At 42.4% G+C, this 16,915-nt stretch overlaps 1 protein-coding gene and 1 long non-coding RNA gene across 6 annotated transcripts in view; one reads left to right on the forward strand and one right to left on the reverse strand.

Annotated features, from left to right (window-relative positions):
- Positions 1-2,240: 2,240 nt before the first annotated feature.
- The window catches only part of KCTD20 (potassium channel tetramerization domain containing 20), a 91,595-nt gene continuing 76,920 nt past the window's right edge, over positions 2,241-16,915 (reverse strand). For 4 of the 5 annotated variants that reach the window (XM_015237498.3, XM_015237494.3, XM_072945115.1 and 1 more), the window contains 7 exons: positions 16,270-16,475; positions 13,351-13,624; positions 10,556-10,658; positions 10,071-10,191; positions 8,796-8,993; positions 7,269-7,379; positions 2,241-5,903 (listed from right to left, as the gene is read on the reverse strand). In XM_015237498.3, coding sequence (XP_015092984.2) covers positions 5,611-5,903; positions 7,269-7,379; positions 8,796-8,993; positions 10,071-10,191; positions 10,556-10,658; positions 13,351-13,624; positions 16,270-16,429 — 1,260 coding nt within the window. In that variant the 5' untranslated portion in view covers positions 16,430-16,475 and the 3' untranslated portion in view covers positions 2,241-5,610. The remainder of the gene's footprint in view (positions 5,904-7,268; positions 7,380-8,795; positions 8,994-10,070; positions 10,192-10,555; positions 10,659-13,350; positions 13,625-16,269; positions 16,476-16,915) is intronic. The other variant, XM_072945116.1, reaches the window with a different exon arrangement.
- Positions 5,899-9,224, forward strand: LOC140687710 (uncharacterized). The gene is made up of 2 exons (XR_012062176.1): positions 5,899-6,845; positions 9,039-9,224. It is a non-coding gene; the product is annotated as an uncharacterized lncRNA (long non-coding RNA).

Raw genomic sequence — 16,915 nt, forward strand, 5'->3', positions numbered from 1 at the left:
CGTCATCAGTGCAGTAAGGCCCAGAGAAGACCTGGTGACAAAAGTGCTGTCAACTGGCAGACCCTTCTACAACTCTTTGTAGCCCAGCCCTGTTTTTTTTCAGCCTAGGGTTGGCCAGGAATCTCTCACGCTCCCAGGGTGGGATTTCTCAGCTCCCTGTGCCCACCAGAGCAGGGTTCTGTCTCTGGATGCTGTGTGCATGAGGAGTCCCACTTCTTAGCCCCTTCTCTGGGTCAGGGAAAGGAACCTCAAGAGAGACGAGGAAGAACCAGGGTAGGAAGTGCAGGTCAGACAGAATGTATTCCTTCCAAGTTTCATGGGTTTCAGGAAACATGTTGGGAAGGAACTATGGGCTCAGTGTTGGTCCTATTCGTAGATAACTGTTTCCTACTCTTTAAGGGGAGGTAGAATACAACAGAACTTCCAACTACACTGCATACGTACTAAAAGGAAGCTGAATACTGATGTCATTCAGCCTCTGATTCAGGAGTGCATCCAAATTTTCTTCAGTGCCTGTTTCTTTTTAGAATTACTTTCAAAAGTTAAAGGGTAATTCCTTGGGGATTAATATTCAGGCTCTGAATAGCAGATTGCTAATTAACACTCATCTATGTAGCATAATAGGAATCTTCTGCCACTGCCTGCTACTACTTTGAGTCATTGCTTTGGAAAGCCTCTCTCTCTATTCCTTCCCCTTGCGTGGCACGTTAGTATCAGTTATCCCATGTACAAAACACGCTAGTAGTTTTTATAATCATTCCTCTGGCCACTGGTGTCCTCAGTGCCATATCCATTGGCTTCTCTTCAGCCCTCATGTTACATGACCACCTACTGCACTCACACTGCTGACTTAAAAAAATCCACTCAAAATGCCTGTGCTCTTCAGAGCAATGCCTCTGCCTTCTCTTCATTCATGTGCTCTCCCCCCTGTACTGTGGCTTCAGCTGTATTTTTGTGGTGAGATTCGTAAAGTGACCAACCTTCCTAGATCCCACCGAAGAACTCTAGATCCCACTCTTCCCCCCATAGCCTTTTTTTTCTAGCTCGTTCTATCCTCTGTCCAAGCCAGGAACTTCTTAATGGCTCCCAGTGGTAAGCACGCACACTTGTGGGGCATGGCCATCCAGCCTACCAGTGCCTCCACCATTCCTTGCTGAACCCGCTGCCGTGGGCTCTTAGCTGGCTTTGTCCCTGGTCCTTCCCCTAGATTTTTTTTCTTTTAAATTTCAAGTCTGATCATAGCATTCTCCTGCATAAGACTCTTAAGGCTCCCAATAGTTTATGTAAGAAGACCAAACACCTTTGAGGTATGAGAGTCCTTCTTTACTCTGGCTGCATCTCCACACCCCCATCCTCTTTCCTGAGAAAAGCAACTATCTCACCTTTGCATCTCTGCTTACATAGTCGAGCTGGCCTGGGATACCTCCTCCCCTGCTGACAGGTCCAAAACAACTAGTATCTGTCCTTCACAAGTTGGCTCCTGTATCACTTCTAGAATCCTCTTGTGAATCCTCACAGTAAAAGCGGGCCACTCCATAGTTCTGGTGACCTGGACTATTTATAGTTCCGTCTTTTACACATGATCATAAAAGCCCTTTGAAGGGAAGAACTGTGTCCTGGTTAGCATATGTCCCTGTGACCAAGCACTGCTGGCCATGTCTTCAGAGCATGTTCTTAACCTCTGTGCTGATAAAGGCAGGCCAGCTAGGGAGGCCCTGGCTTGCTTAGCACCCCTTGAAGTTGTCAGTATTACCGATAAGCGCGCAGGCCAAGTGACCTGAGGAGACACCTGACTAGAGGACAGCCCATCAGAGACCACTCTATCTCCTACCTGCTTTTCATCCCTGCCCCGCTTCCTCACTTGCTTTAAACCAAAACTAGAACACAGAAGTTTGTGAGTCCTCTTACCTTTCAGATTGACATTTGGCTTTGCGGGGTCCTGTGTAGTTGGAGCTGAGAGTTCAAGGGGTCTTGAAGACAAGTTAACCAGAAACTCAAGAAGGCTGATCATGAGGGCTCTGGAACCTGTGAGTTGCAAGAAATTAGCAGGATGCGAAAAGCACACACAGGCTCCCAGCGAGCCCTGCAGCTGCTGCAGGAAAAAAGACGACTTAATTTTAGTATATGTGCTGCTGAAGCGAGCACAGAAGAGACTCTTCTGGGCAGTCTGGGTGCTACTTTCAGTCCTTTTTAATACCTTGACTTCCAATTTTATTTTCTGCTAAAAAAAACAACATGGACACAAATGATAATTTTTATTATAGAAAAAGCATCCCAAATATAGGATTTCGTAAACACTGGTAGGTGAACAAGTGCAACTTTAAAAGTAATACAAAGTAAAGAGGCAAAACCTATAAGCATTTTGCCTTTAAGGAAATGTAATGTTCTCCTGCAGAGGTGATCCCACCCAGGGCATGAATGTGGCTCCATCGCCCATACAGGCAAGGCATCAGGTTTGCTTTCTGAAGTCATTATGCCCAGTTTAACAATTTCACGATGATGGCAAGAAGTGGCATTGAATAAATTGCGAACACCCCTTGATTCTTAACTTTATGTCGACTATTACTGGATAAAGTCTCCCCATTCCGCTCTGACAATTCAAAGCCTGTGCTGATTGCTTTTACTTACAGAACACCCGCTAGAACACTACTTGCAAATACATCCGTCCCCCCGGGCTTATTCCACAGTATGTCTATACACCTGCATACATTAGGCACCACGCTGTTCTCTTGGAATTTAGTTCAAAATAATATTGGCTATTGCATATTATGCAGTAAGTCCAGTTACTTTCTAGCTTCCTTACCCTTTTTGCTGTCATTCTTTTAATACCTTTCCCTCCACTGTGGAGGAACTATTAAGTAGTCTCACCAGACACACTTTAACACTCTCCTTGCCTGCTCCCAACTCAATAGCAAATGTTTCCTAATCAACTATATGTGATACGCAGACACAAACTCAGATTCTAAACCTGAAATTCAGGTTTATCTTGGCTTGCTGGGATAGATACCTCTGAATAAGATAAAATGGTTTTACCTAGATGCTTATGAAGATGTTTCTATATAAACAGCCTGGCTTACTTATTTAGGCACTTAGAAAAAACACCAAACCTGAGTTCCACCTTTATTAGAAACACCTCTTGCCCAGCTGGCCAGTAACTGACTCTGAAGGGAATGACTACAACCCAGCTCTTGTCCCTGTGAGAACTGAGAGGTCCTGCCACCGTGGAATGTCCTGACCTTGGGAACAGAGCAGCTGTGGCTGACAGGAGCCACCAAATTACAGGGATGCTGGGCTCCAGGCTGGGAGGGCATGGGGTGCAGAAGAAACCTCCCTCTCCACCAGAAGGAACCTGTGCACCCAGCTTCTCCCTCAGTCACCACCACCTGGTGACAGCGGCAGGTTTACCTCCACAGATTTCCAGCTCATGCAAACCCCAAGGGTTGGGGCCGAAAGCAGATCAACCCAATTCGGGGGGGAAAACACCTTAAGTTCTTTAAAGCCTAAGGAAAATCATTAACAGAACACAGTGTTAAATACATGCCATCCTTTCATACCTGGCTTTTTATCTAAGCAAGGACTAATTAGAGTGTTAGCTGAGGCATGTTACATATTAAATGTTAATATATAAGCTGTATAACAAAAATTACACACTTATCATAGACTACATAAAAGTTAACTCAAGTTTCCTTTGTGACGGTGTGGAAGTCAACCGAAAATCAGCATAAAGGAAGCACCATTCAACAAATATCTGGGCTGGTCAACTACAAGTGAGTGTGAATGTAGTAACGGTAAAGTCAAAGCTAAACCTGACCTCAAATATGAGCCAATTCGTTTCACAGAAATAAAACTACCCCTCTGGCTACAAAATAACACTAACCCTAAACCTTAACGCTGGCCCTCAGTCTTACAAATGGATGCCGGTGATAATCAGAATAATTCTGTAGGTGGGGGATAGCTCAGTTTAACCCCTTACCACTACTTTTTCTGAGTAAGTAACAGAGCGTTGATGTCCCCTGTGATGCTGGCCCTGGCCCTCTGCACAGAGAATACACTTCTTAAGAACATTCTTGCTCTTCCAGCCTGGAAAGAGTAGCTATCAACAACATCTGAATTTGCCTTTGGAGGACTGACTAGGGTAGTCAGAAAGTAGCATCAAGTAGCTCGCCCTACGGTATCCCATGGAAATGAAATTTTAAAAAAAACAGTCATGCTCTTATTTTAAAGAACTTGAAGGAAACTATGTGCTGCTTTGTAATCTGTGATGAGTAAATGCTCAGAGTAGGTGACTGGAAAGCCAACCCTCTACCGTTAAATAGAAAATCTCAAGATACTTACATCTGGCTCTAGACTAAATTTAGCTCTGCTGTTAACAGCCATGGGGACATCACGGAAGGTGGTTCAGTACTGGGAGGTGTGGAGAATGGTCTGGGCTGTCACACATTGTGCACTGTTAACACAGAGCTGACAGACAATAAAATTACTAGGCCTAATTTCCCTTTAATGACATTAGTATGGTTTTCTTACCCAGTGTGAGTGGCTGACAGGCTATTTCAAAAATTAAAATATCCCACTATAAAAAAACTCCATAGTATGAAAAGAATATACAACAAAAAGTCCTGCACCAGAACAAAGCCCGGGCAGGTGACATTTCCCTACCCAGATTCACCCTCCATGCCATCCCCCACCCAACAAGCTCTTATTAATCTTTCCACTGAGAAACTGAGCACTGGTGAGAATTTTGCTCCTCTGGGAAGCTTTTAAAAGCCGTTATCTAAGGTCTCCTAGCCACAGCCACAGCCACAGCAGTGTGCTGCCCTAGGGGAAGACGTATGCTTCGTACCAGATTCTAAGCCAGGATAATCAAAGTGGCCTGAGTGGGAGTTTTTCTGTTTCAGTTGTAAATTTCATTCCAAGTGAATAAATCAGTTTGTTTAGGCTCAGAAACCTTGAAGCTAAAAAGGTTTCATAAACATTGTTAAGACATTCCTGTCAAAGAATCTGAAGTTTTGGATTGTTCACTGTAATAATGAAAAACAAAACTGAATTTAAGCTCTTAAGAATTTCCTTTTGGACATTTTGAATGAGAGCCTAGTTCTTCCCAGATGCAATCTGGGCACAGAGGCCACCAGGAATGGCATCTTCATTAACCTCTAATGGGCATCCCATTCATACCTGCTTGTAGAAGATAGAGATTGTCTCCTTTTAAGTTTGGTCCCTTTGCTGCGAAGTAATTTGCCTGGTACAAAACAAAACAAAAGCCAAGAACAGCATGTAAAGGATGAGGACTGCTTTGCTGAGTATGAGGCAACAGGAGTCTTGACTTCCTTTCCTGCTTCTGCTGTTATGCAAAGACTCAGTGAACAGCACCAGACCCAAAATTTTCAAGTTACCAGGGCCGCTGCAAAGCTGGTAGCTTAATTACCAGTGAGTGCTTTTTCGTCTCCTGCCAGAGGCACAGACTTAGTGAAAAGGACACACATTAATTACGGGAGAAAGGGAAAGGACTGGGGAGAAGCACGTCTCCTACTCAGGGTGAGACAAACCATGGGGAGGTCAGCTGTGGGCATCGCAGACAGAGAAGCTCCGCAGAGGGGTGGCCCACAGCTGGCCCTAATCCTGAAAGTCGTTAGAAGCCATCTGAGAAAGTGGGGCATTTAGCCGGTCAAGTTCATCCACTTGGGGCGGGTGGTGCATTAATATCTCTTGGTCCTCCAAGACATCTTCTCCAGCAGCTACCAGATTAGTGAGGGATTTGCTTCGAACACACTGGAAATCCACGTGACGACTCTTTCCTTCTTCCTTTTCCCATGACATCTGGATAAAAGGGCGCTGCACGTAATTGTAGATCACTTCAGACCGGCCACCAGGTCTCCTCTTAATTTTTTCTTTACAGGTAGGATAACCTGAAACAAGGAAAAAGCCATTCTCATTACTCTAGCAAATCACTCACTCTGGCTTCTACACTCCCTCCTTCCCAAACACATCAACATGCTCCCAAAACTGAAGACAGTACATGATCTACTAGAGAAGTGCCCAGCCTCTGAACATGCCTTCCCAGCCCCGACCACGTACATTCTTGCTTCCCTCCTGCTCAGGTTAGTAGGTCTTGTCCCTAGAAGAGAGTAACAACAATCCCTTCTAATGGAAAGGGGAGAGAAGCCTCTTACCAATTTTGGAAGCGTTTATTTTACTGGCTTCAATACTATAAAATAAAAATCGGTATTGTGGTATGGGTACCAAGGTATGGCTACTCTAGTCCTCTAATTCTGTTGCTTAGAGGGCATCCTGCATGAGAAGTAGTTAAGGATAAGTGGAATGTTTAAGCCTAAAGAAAAAACAGAAATGCTGCCTAAAATATCTGAAAGGCTGTCACATGGAAACGGGAGAAATTATTCAATAGCTGCACAGGCTAGAACCACACAGAAGACAGAAGGAGGAGGCTATCTGTTAGCTCTATGGAAGAATGTCCTCATGGTAGGACAGTTTAATGGGCTGCTCTGGGAAATGGAGTGATCTCTCACTCCATCCCTGCAATTTCCAAAGAGACAAGGGAGGATACAGTAGGAAAAGATTTAATAGATGATCTCAAAAATCTCTTCCAACTTTAGTTTCCAACCTAAGTAAGACACAATGAAGGTCTGGTGGTTCTTTACGCAGGACTGAGACAACTAGAGCAGCAAAACGCAAGGGTCAGAGACTCATGGAAGGGAGACCAGAATGGCTTCAGCACTCTGCAGGAATCAGTCTCTGAGACCCATCCATGGAGACCACAGGCTGGAAGCCACTGTGGTGGCTCTAAGATCACTTAGAGCACTTCTGTCAATACATCTAGACATTCCTTGGAGGTATGTAGTGGAATAAATTTAAATTCTGAGTCTCCGGTTATAGTTTTCAGAAGGACCCTTCTAGGTCCCAGAAAGGTCCTCACCAAGACTGTTGGCAGAAAAGCTCTCCCACATGGGGAGCCCATGAGCCCATTTACCCACCAGTGTCCTTAGCCCTCACTGCTCTGTATTCTGAGGGAGTAAACTGGAACTTAGTCCTGAAGCTGCTTTAAAGCATTTTCAACTAGAAATAAAACGAAAAGGATATGTAAGGGTGAAGAAAAACAAAAACAGGAATCTTCAAACTTGGACAGGAATGTCATCTCCAAGTGGGCCTATTCTCTAGGCCCCTCGAAGCTGGGCTTTAAGGACATAAGCTGTGGCCACGGAGCCAACCTACTCCGTGAGCCGTGCAAGCTGGATATTGACTGGGATATTCTTTACCTTCGATTCCAATGCGAATGTTCTTCAGGCCCCGTTCCTTTAACACTGTTTTAGCGACATCCCGATTCTCAATATATTTGAAAAATCTGTAGAGTTTGGAGCTATAAAGAACTGGAAAAAAAAATCTCAGGTTAGTTAGAGTGAAGACGTCTGTAAGAGGAAGGACATGAGCTAACAGATTCAGATTAATGAAAGGTAGACTTAAACCCTGATGCCAAAAAATCCAGATGGGTCACAGATTAAAGTTAAAAAAGAAATCAAACATAAGAAACTATACATGAAAATTTTATAGGTAGGGAAGGCTTTTCTGGGTATAACATAAAACCTAGAAGCCATAAAAGAAAAACTGATAGACTTAACTACATAAAAATACAGTATCTCTGCTTATCCAAAACCACCATTAACAAAGCTAAAAAAACAAACCAACTGGGAAAATTATTTGCAACTCATATTGAAAGGGGTAATTTCCCCCCCCCCCCTCTCTCTCTATATATATATACATAAATATAGAGGTTTTATAAATCACAAAGACGAACAATCTAACTTTGTAATGGACAAAAGGCATGGTTACAGTTAACAGAAAAGGAAGTTAAAATGGCTCTTAAAAAGATGTTCGGTCTCATTCATGAAATGAGAAATGCAAATTAAAACTCAAATGAGATGCTATTTTCTTACCTATCAGAGTGGCAAAGATAAAAGTTTAATGAAACTTTTGGTGAGGGTATGGGAAACAAACCTATTATGTATTGTTTTGTGACTATAAACTGGCTTAAAGTTTATGGAAGATATTTTGGCAAATTGTATCAAAATTATAAAAGCACAAAGCTTTTGACAGAAATTCTATTTCTGGGACTATTATTCTATAGAGTTATACATGTGTCAAAAGACTATGTTTAAAAAGATATTCACTGCAGCATCATTTACAATTTATAGCTTAAACATACATCAACAGGGCTGGTTAAATCAATTATGGCACAGTCATGCAACAGAATACTATACAGCCATAAAAAAGATGGTGGAAGCTTTTTATATAAGAGATGGTATAGAATAGTCTATATGATATGGTACCATTTGAGAAAAAAGCATTATATAATCGCTTATGTATGTGCACTGAGCAAATCTGGAAGGATATAAAAGAAACTGAGGAGGAAAACTGGGTAGATGAGACAGGGATGAGAATAAGACTTTTCAATATATATCCTTTTGTACTTTCTAATTTTGAATTACTACCAATTCAAAAGGATTTAAAAATGAAACAAATGGAGAGAAGAATGACACCACCACTTAATGTGTTGCCTCAGTGCTGACACAGTATGGGACACCAGGGGTAGCAGTGGGAAGTATAACAATGTTCACTATATCCCCAGCATGAAGCCCTGTATCACAGACTGAGCTGACGATCCAGGTGACCCAACTGACGGCCTCACAGGCTCAACAATGATATTCACATTGGTTCTGGGATCTAGCTGCTACTCTGGTCAGCATGTTTCTGGCCGAAAGAATCTACACCATGCAGGGGGCTCCTACTTTGGGAATATTCTTCCCCCATAGGTGGTGGGTGGTCTTCATCCCAGTCCACAGAATCCTCATCCGTCAGCACGACGATGTGGCATTCTCGCTCCCCTTTCTTGGCACAGCCGACCATGATGGGCAGGATCAGCTCTTCGAGGTAGTGATCAAACTGCTTGTGAGCACCGTCATTAGACAGTTCATGCAGTAAAGCACCTAGGAGACAAAATGCAATTGAACATCCTCTCTGCCCAAATGCAGGTACTGCTGCACTGAAGAGACTATGAGGCAACAGCTGTTCGCACTGTTAAGGTCCAGAGAAGTGGCCCATTTAAAGGAAAAGAACGTTTCCTGTTCCAAGATGATAATTAAACCAATTCTGTTAAACGCTTCACATTCTGCCACTCTTCAATCTCCTCTTGTTCAATAAACCCTGAGCATTTCTGATCAATTAGTTGTTTTTCTGACATACAGTGTCAGAACATAAACATTACTTCTACAAGAGACAGAAATATCATTTGGGGATGACTCTTTATAGTACCTCTTCTGAAGATGTTCTGGACCCCAATTTCACAAGGTCAGAGTGCCACAAAAAAGGAATATTCTGAAGTTTTGCCACACCAAAGGACTTGCCGTAAGTGTGTACTAGACCCAACAGAGAAACCCCAAGTCCAGAGAACTTCATGGAATATGCAGAGAAATATACCATAAACTTCAAAGGATAAATTTTAAAATAATTTCAGGAAGCGTAGGTAATGATAACTGTATTCAGGCAATCAATTCTAGTCCCAACTTTAATGTTTAGAGTTTTGAACAAGCTACATTTTCTCAGTCTTCTCTTTTGTTCTGAGATTATCACCTGTCAAAGGTGAACTGTGAAACTTAACACAAGTTTACATCTACAAAGCACTTAGCCAACACTAAGTTCATAATGGTAAACTAAGAAGAACCCAGCCAATTTATGTTGTGTGACTTTATTAGTGAGCCTTCCCTTATATTTAGGATCAGCATCCTTTTTCGTTAGAGTTGAGACACCAATGTCCCAAGAGGGGAAGCGATTTAGCTTGGTGACTCACTTGGTCGAGCTAGATTTAGAACCCACTCCGTGTTCTCTTGTTTACCCCACTTCCTCACGGTGCTCTGAAGCAAGAGAGGGAAGGAGTCAGTAAACCTCTGCGGATGACTTTCAACCCACGCTTGAATTGCTTTATGTTTAGTAATTTAAAATGTCAGTTCCAAGCAAACTAAAAGTTCAGCTGCTCAAACGTAGCTGGCAGCTGCTCCTGTACTTACTCAGATCTTGACATCGGATAGTGTTGAAGTCAAAGTTAATGCAGAGATAATCGCATGTATCCCTAAGGTCTGGTATAGAGATGCCATCAGGACAATTAATGATACCAGTTTTGTAATAATCCTGTAACAGATTAGGAAGAAGAAATGTAGGCAAAGAACAAAGTGAAAAAAAAAAACCCCTCTTCAACCCTCTACTCACTCTTGGTTCTGTTAAAGTGGTAGGTTACTAGAACTGTCACCAAGCTGGTGACTCGTTGGATGGCAAAGTGGCTCCTGGCCATCCTGACATGTTTAATCACAACTTGGTACCTGACTGAACTCACAAGTGAGAAGGACTTAAGAATTACAGGAACAGAAAACAGTGAGAAAGGCAATGATTAGGAATGAGAAACCCTAAAGTCAGAACACAGTCCGATGGAACTCTCAAGGCTTCCAACTCTGTGTGTCCCCAGGGAAGAGGATGTATCAAGAAGGCCACTACACACCAGCACTGTTCGAAATACAGTGGCACTGATTCCTTCCGCAATCTCATACTCGCCCTTCTCGTTGGGCCTCGTGAAGTTGTACTCTCTTCCTGGTCCAAACATCCTGAAAGATACCCAGGCAACAATGTTACCTTCTCCAGCAGGATTCTGCACAGATAAGCCTTCTCCCTTCTTCACCTCATTCTGGAAGCCTCCATTCCATTCTCTCAGTGTAAGTTAGAAACAGAGCACTAGAACCCAGCCCCTCTAAGGTAAGTCTTAGGACACTCCCTTCAGACAGGAAAAGGCGGCAGAACTGCTTTCAGAGTTTGAGCGCAAGGAGGGACAAAGCAGCAAGCCTCCACAGCTCACCTGCAGCGAGCTTCTGGGACAGCAAACGAAATACAGCCGTCCGCAGAGCTGGCCCCGGAAGGTCTCCGGAGTGCGTGCGGGTTGCCTCTCGCGGCCTCTCCAGCACTGAGAGGCCCACACACCCGGAGCTCGGGGACAGCACCTGCTGCTCCCGAGCTTCCCCGTGCCTTCTCCTCATCCATCAGCATGTACCTATCCAGCATGCCGTCCTCGGTATTTCTGAGCTTTGCTTTCAACATCTAATCTGATAGATGAATCTGTACCAGTAGGTGCAGACATGTTAATGCTTTCCCTTTCTTGGTACGTTTTAATGGCAGAACTCTGGGGAAAAAAATGCCCTTCTTCAACCCAGGGAAAACTAACGATGGGAATTTCAGGTCAAGTAGAAAAGGAGGGTAGGTATTAGGCTCATCAGCAGTTTGACATATTTCAGAGAAGCAGGCCTAGTCTGGGCATGAATTCAGAGGTCATGAGGGCACAGGAAGTCTTGCTTTTATATTCATCTTTTCCCATCCTTCCTCCCTCTCTCAGGTCCCCGCCAGGAAAACTCGCCCCATGACTGCTACCACTCCTGCCGCACTTCCGCGTAGGAACTGCAGCATGAGAAGCCAGCCCAATGGGCACTCACTGCCAGCTCCTTCCTTACCCTGTTGGGAAACCCTGCTGCTCAACTGTTCACAGCTGGTATCCCCTACCTTGAACTAGCTGCTTTTCAAAGGTCTGCAAAAGACTCATATGCTTTCCAAATCACTATACCATGTGTTAAGAAATCCATCCTGATGACAGTCTTCAAAGAATGCTGACATTTTTCTGGAATGTTCTGGTTAAAGTGTAGCCAAGACAGCTATGAATCAAAATAGTGAACAATGTTATAAACTTAACTCCCATCTATCTTCAGCAGGATCCAGGCTCAGAGTTCTTCACCTAGCAGTGGCATGATCTGCATTAACCTGGCCTCAGTTTCTCAGCCTGTCCCCCCTGTGACGGTCAGCTCACTGGCTAGGTTTCTGAGCACTGTTCTGTATGCAGCCACAGGACAGAACAAACCTAGGAAACTCTCAGCATTTATGACCTTGGCTGACTCAGCTGGTAAATCACCTAGATAAAGGAACCTACTACCCAGAAAATGCGTGCCTTTTAAGCAGTACTTTCAAAGGCAGCCTATTTCAAACAGCCAGCCTACCCTGAGGAACACCTTTTTTGTGGAAGTGACCTGGGGGGAAATGGTGGTAAGACTGAGGACATGAAGTCAAGTCTGATAAAATATCAGACCAACTTAGAGAATGTTTTAATGTTCTAGTTTAATCTTAATTCAGATATTTAAGAAATATATATGTTTGGCTCTGGGTAAAAATGGTTCATCATGAATTTGTATGTGTATGCTTGAATATACACATATTTGAATAGCTAGATTCCATTTAGCCTAAAAGTCAGCAAGTTAGTGTGGTCCAGTCTGATTTGTAATTCAGTTTAGACTAATTCAAAGTCCCGAAAGAGGTTAGATCTTTAAATTAAATAAGACCCACTCCTAAGCACTAGATGAAAATCCTCAAAAGCCCAGTGTCTGTGTGTATACACACAAATTATCATACTCTCATCCCAGTGTGCTCTGCATGTTAAGGTCTGCGGTTGGCCAGGAAAGATCTCCTAACTCCCAGCCCAGGCTCCCGGACAGCACTCCTCCTCAGCAGACTCTTCCCATTCCCTAAACTCTAATCCTAAAAAGCTGGAGGCAGGAGATTGGTGGGTGGAGAAGACTACAGTCTGAATGAAGCAGTACAGAGAACAGAACACGAAGAACGGAGAACAGCTGTCAAACAACAAAACAGCCAGATATAAGGATCTCGTTTCAGAAAACCTGAATAGTGATGCAGGCATGAGAAACTTACAGCATTAACACATATTGCCAAGCATAAATGGCAGGAGATGGCAAGCAAAATGCTTTCTGGTCAAATGGCTTTGTTCTTGTGTAATGTGGAACATTTGTCCAATTCTACTTTTTTATTAAAAGGTGGGAAAAAAAAAAGGACAGGACTTAGATCTCACCTTATTCTAGTATCTTTGGCCTGTGGCACTCAGAAAACATTACTTTCGAGAGCTTATACAAATTGTGGATACAAGAAACTACGTACTGACTTACGTTTCAGAGGGAGTTTATAGAGGAATCGGGAACGAGATTCGGCAGATTATTTTCCACAGCTCTGACCACATGCCCCTGTATGGGGGCTCACTTCACTACACTGGGTTTGTAAATGAAACAAGAACCCCCTCCCTCCAAATCACCAGCACATAAGGCTTCTGTCAGCTGGCACTCTGTTTCAAAGTATGAAGGTAGAAAAAAAAGCAACGCAACGTTTTACTCTCACATCTAACACAAGGCAAAGAGCAGGTATTTCTATTCACAGACAACAGAGTGAATTTGGAAGGAAATTATCATCAATTACCTTCCCAACATGGTATCCGGGTGAGCAGTGAAAATTTGTGGATTCACAACAAAACGTGTGCCATCTACAAGAAGCGTCACTTTCTCTGGCGCCTGGGAATGAACGTTACTGCCAAAGCCCACAGTGCTGCTTCCAAACCGTTCTGGAGTGATAAAGGGTTCGTGGTTCCGTTTATTCCCACTTTGGAAGCAAGAGCCTTTGATGTCTTCCGGAAGAGGCATGATGTGAGGGAACTGAAGATTCGCTGGCTGAGAGGCATAGTCAAGTGAAAGCTCTAAAAGATCAAACAAACAAAGCCAAATAACTTGTCAGCAAAAGGCCCTGGGGGAAAAATAAACCTTGTCCTCTTTAAAAAACAAGAACAAAAGACATTGAACAAACAACCCCCCCCCCAACTTTATGTATCTACAGGCAAAAACTCTTGCCTAGAGCTTGTAAAGAAAAAGCACAAACTAGGGATTCATACCGGATCCCTGAGCTTCTGATTCTGTGTGTGCATAAGGGGAGAATAAAGGCAGTAGTGCCCACACTCTAACACTGTTTATCATTTACATTTTTTATTTAAACTACACACTTGGTTAAAAATAGCTGAACATTAGAAAAGAACTTCTGTGGAAAACAAGTAATCCTCTGGCAATCCTCTGCCATACCCCTTCACCTCCCGTAGTCTCGTTTTCACAGGGGCATCACTTTTTAATTTGTTTTCATTTCTATCTCTAAATAACACTCCTATTTCCTGTGTTTTATTTAAGGAACTTGGTAACTGTTTGCCAAACTACTGGTTCCCCACATTCTTCAAAAACATTTCTAAATTTTATTTTCCATAAAAGATAGTGATTGTGATAGTTTCTAACTACCTAATGCATCGCTTTTCCTAGAAATTCACTAAAAAACGCATCTTCACTATGCATAGAATCCTAACCTTACCAACACCATTTTTTGAACAGGCAGGTCTTGCTCTCAACAGAAAAGTTCCGGTGAAACGGCTTTGGATTTATTCACGGAATCTCAGTTTTTTTTCCTAGTACCACTAAGGAGCCATTTTCTTTAACAAATTTGATTTTTTCTAAACCTGATTCATCACCTGTAAAATGAGAATAATGCTCACTGTCTACCTCAGAGGACTGGTTTGACTATCAGCTAAAATAATGTAAGTGAGAGCACCTAAAGATGTGTAATAGCACACCACGTGAAACGGGCTTCACACTAAACACACGCCATCTGGATGGACGTACACAGAAGACAATCAGGGGAAAGTACTCACAAAAGGATTACCAGAAGATTCTTTTAAATAGGGAGTTCTAACAGATTTTACTTTAATGTAAAATAATGTTTTTTTAATAATATATTTTTTAAATAAAAAATTTTAAACATACCAAAGCACAGAGTTAATACAATATGCACGCATCACCAAGATTTGGCTGGCTTAGTTAACATTCTCCTACATTTTCTTCAACTTTTCTTCGAAAGAAAATGTTACACATACAACTGAATGTCTCACTCCTACCCCTCATGTATCTTAAATCTGTATCCAATAATTCATGAACAAGATTACTGCCCATGACCTCTAGGAAATTATGTGGTTATCTAAGTACCTGAAATAAAACTAAATTGCTAGCTACAGCACACTCAATTTTTCCCCATTTGCTTCTAGGTAAAAGGAAACCAAAATCTAGACCAAAGACCTATTTAGGGTTCACATCCTACAGCTTCGGATAAAATTTTCCACATGTCCCTGTGTTTGCACACATAGCATGCATAAGAGCTAAGTTTCCACACAATCCCCGGGCAAGCTTGGAGCAAGAAACACTTCAATTACCAAGACAGGCTTTCAATACTCCAAGTATGGTTCTTAAAAATGAAAGCAGGAACCTAAGTTATTAATTCAGTTCTTTAGAACACTTATTTGATTTTCTCCCCAGCAATGAAGCAACTGAACTGGGCTGATTCCTGACGGATGCCTCAGGTTTCACCCTGCTTAAATGAGTGAGAGGAAAAGAGACCCACTGCATAAGTTCTCTGTAACGGGGCACTATGGAGTGGCAGTCACACTCCACTTTCGTCAGTTAATGTATATAAAATAACAGCGAAGCCTGGCCAGAAGAATACAGGTTCAAATCCCAGTCCCCGACTTCCTAGCAGTGTGAAGCTGAGCAAGTTACGCAAGCTTTCAAAGCCCCAGTTTCCTCATCAGTAAAAGGATTAATCTCAGTAGGGATCAGCAAACATTCTGTGAAGAGCTAAAAGGAACATATTTTGGGCTTTGTGGGTCATAGTCTCTGCTACTATAGCAGTCTGTGCTACTAAGGCAGCCACAGACAGCACGTAAACAAAAGGGCGTGCTGGCCGTGCTTCAAATTTTTATTTACAACACCAGGCAGCGGTTCAGATATGATCATAGTTTGCCACCCTTGATCTAAAAAATGTATGTAAAGTTTCCAGCACAGTGAGTGTTCATACGTGGCACCTGCTGTTATCATTGTTGCTATTGTTTTTAGTAAAAGTTTAAAAGAACCTAACAATTTATCAAGAGCCTTCACATCCATGAACTCAACAATCTTCTAGCCTTGTGAGTTAAGAATAATATTAATATTCTTGTTTTATAGAGTAAGAAAGCAGGACTCAGAAACATTAAGGATCTCATCCATGGTTACAGCTGATAAGAAGCAGGGCTAGAATGTGAATCTGTCTTCTGACTCCAAACCCAAGACTATTTTTCTTACATCATTATCGCCAAGTTAGATGTCTAGACTAACTGGAGATTTTCGGGGATAGTCAGCTTTATATAACTGTGATATGTATGCTGAGCCAATTAATTGGTTATTTTTATTGAGATTAAGAGCATTTATGCCTTCTGAGTAGACTAGGCACTCAGGTGTCAGAAAACCTCCAAATAAAGTCAAGATCTAATCATCGTACCATCATTTCTGGGACCCAGAGGGTAAGTATGATTTTGAAGACCAGAGGAAGCCAGGCTATTTGCTTCTTTTTCTTGGGCTGCAGCTGAGGCTTCATCCGTTAGGCAGCTGGCCTCCTGCCACAATAACCTGTCGCTCTCACTGCCACGGTGAAGATTCATCCTTGGCCTGTGTATCCTGAACTGTCTGCTTGATCAGAAAGTAACCCTGGAAGACAGAAATATGCATGATTTAGAATTCTTCCTGAACTAGAGAACTGAGAGACAGCTCTCATTCTGAGAAGAGATGACATCTTAAACATTTCTGTGATTTTATATTGAGGAATTGGGCTGATTTAAATGGTCTTTACCAAACCACTAAGAATGTTGATAAACTTGTTACTAAGGAATAATTTTAAGCTTTCTTCATAAATAGATATCAAATCCACTGATGGATTTGGCCACATTCATGCTCGATTCTGCATACTAAATGGTGGTATAATAACCTGGTGTTTATACCAGAGACACAAAGGAGGCAGAGTCAATCAAAGAAGATCAGCCCTTATATTTTAAGAAATTGAGACACATACCTTCCTGCAACAAATAAGCAGTAGGAAATGAAAATAACAACTATAATGCTAGTACGAGAGGTGAAATTAGAAGTTACCT

Source organism: Vicugna pacos, chromosome 20 (genome assembly GCF_048564905.1).
Source record: "Vicugna pacos chromosome 20, VicPac4, whole genome shotgun sequence".
Taxonomy (NCBI): Eukaryota; Metazoa; Chordata; class Mammalia; order Artiodactyla; family Camelidae; genus Vicugna; species Vicugna pacos.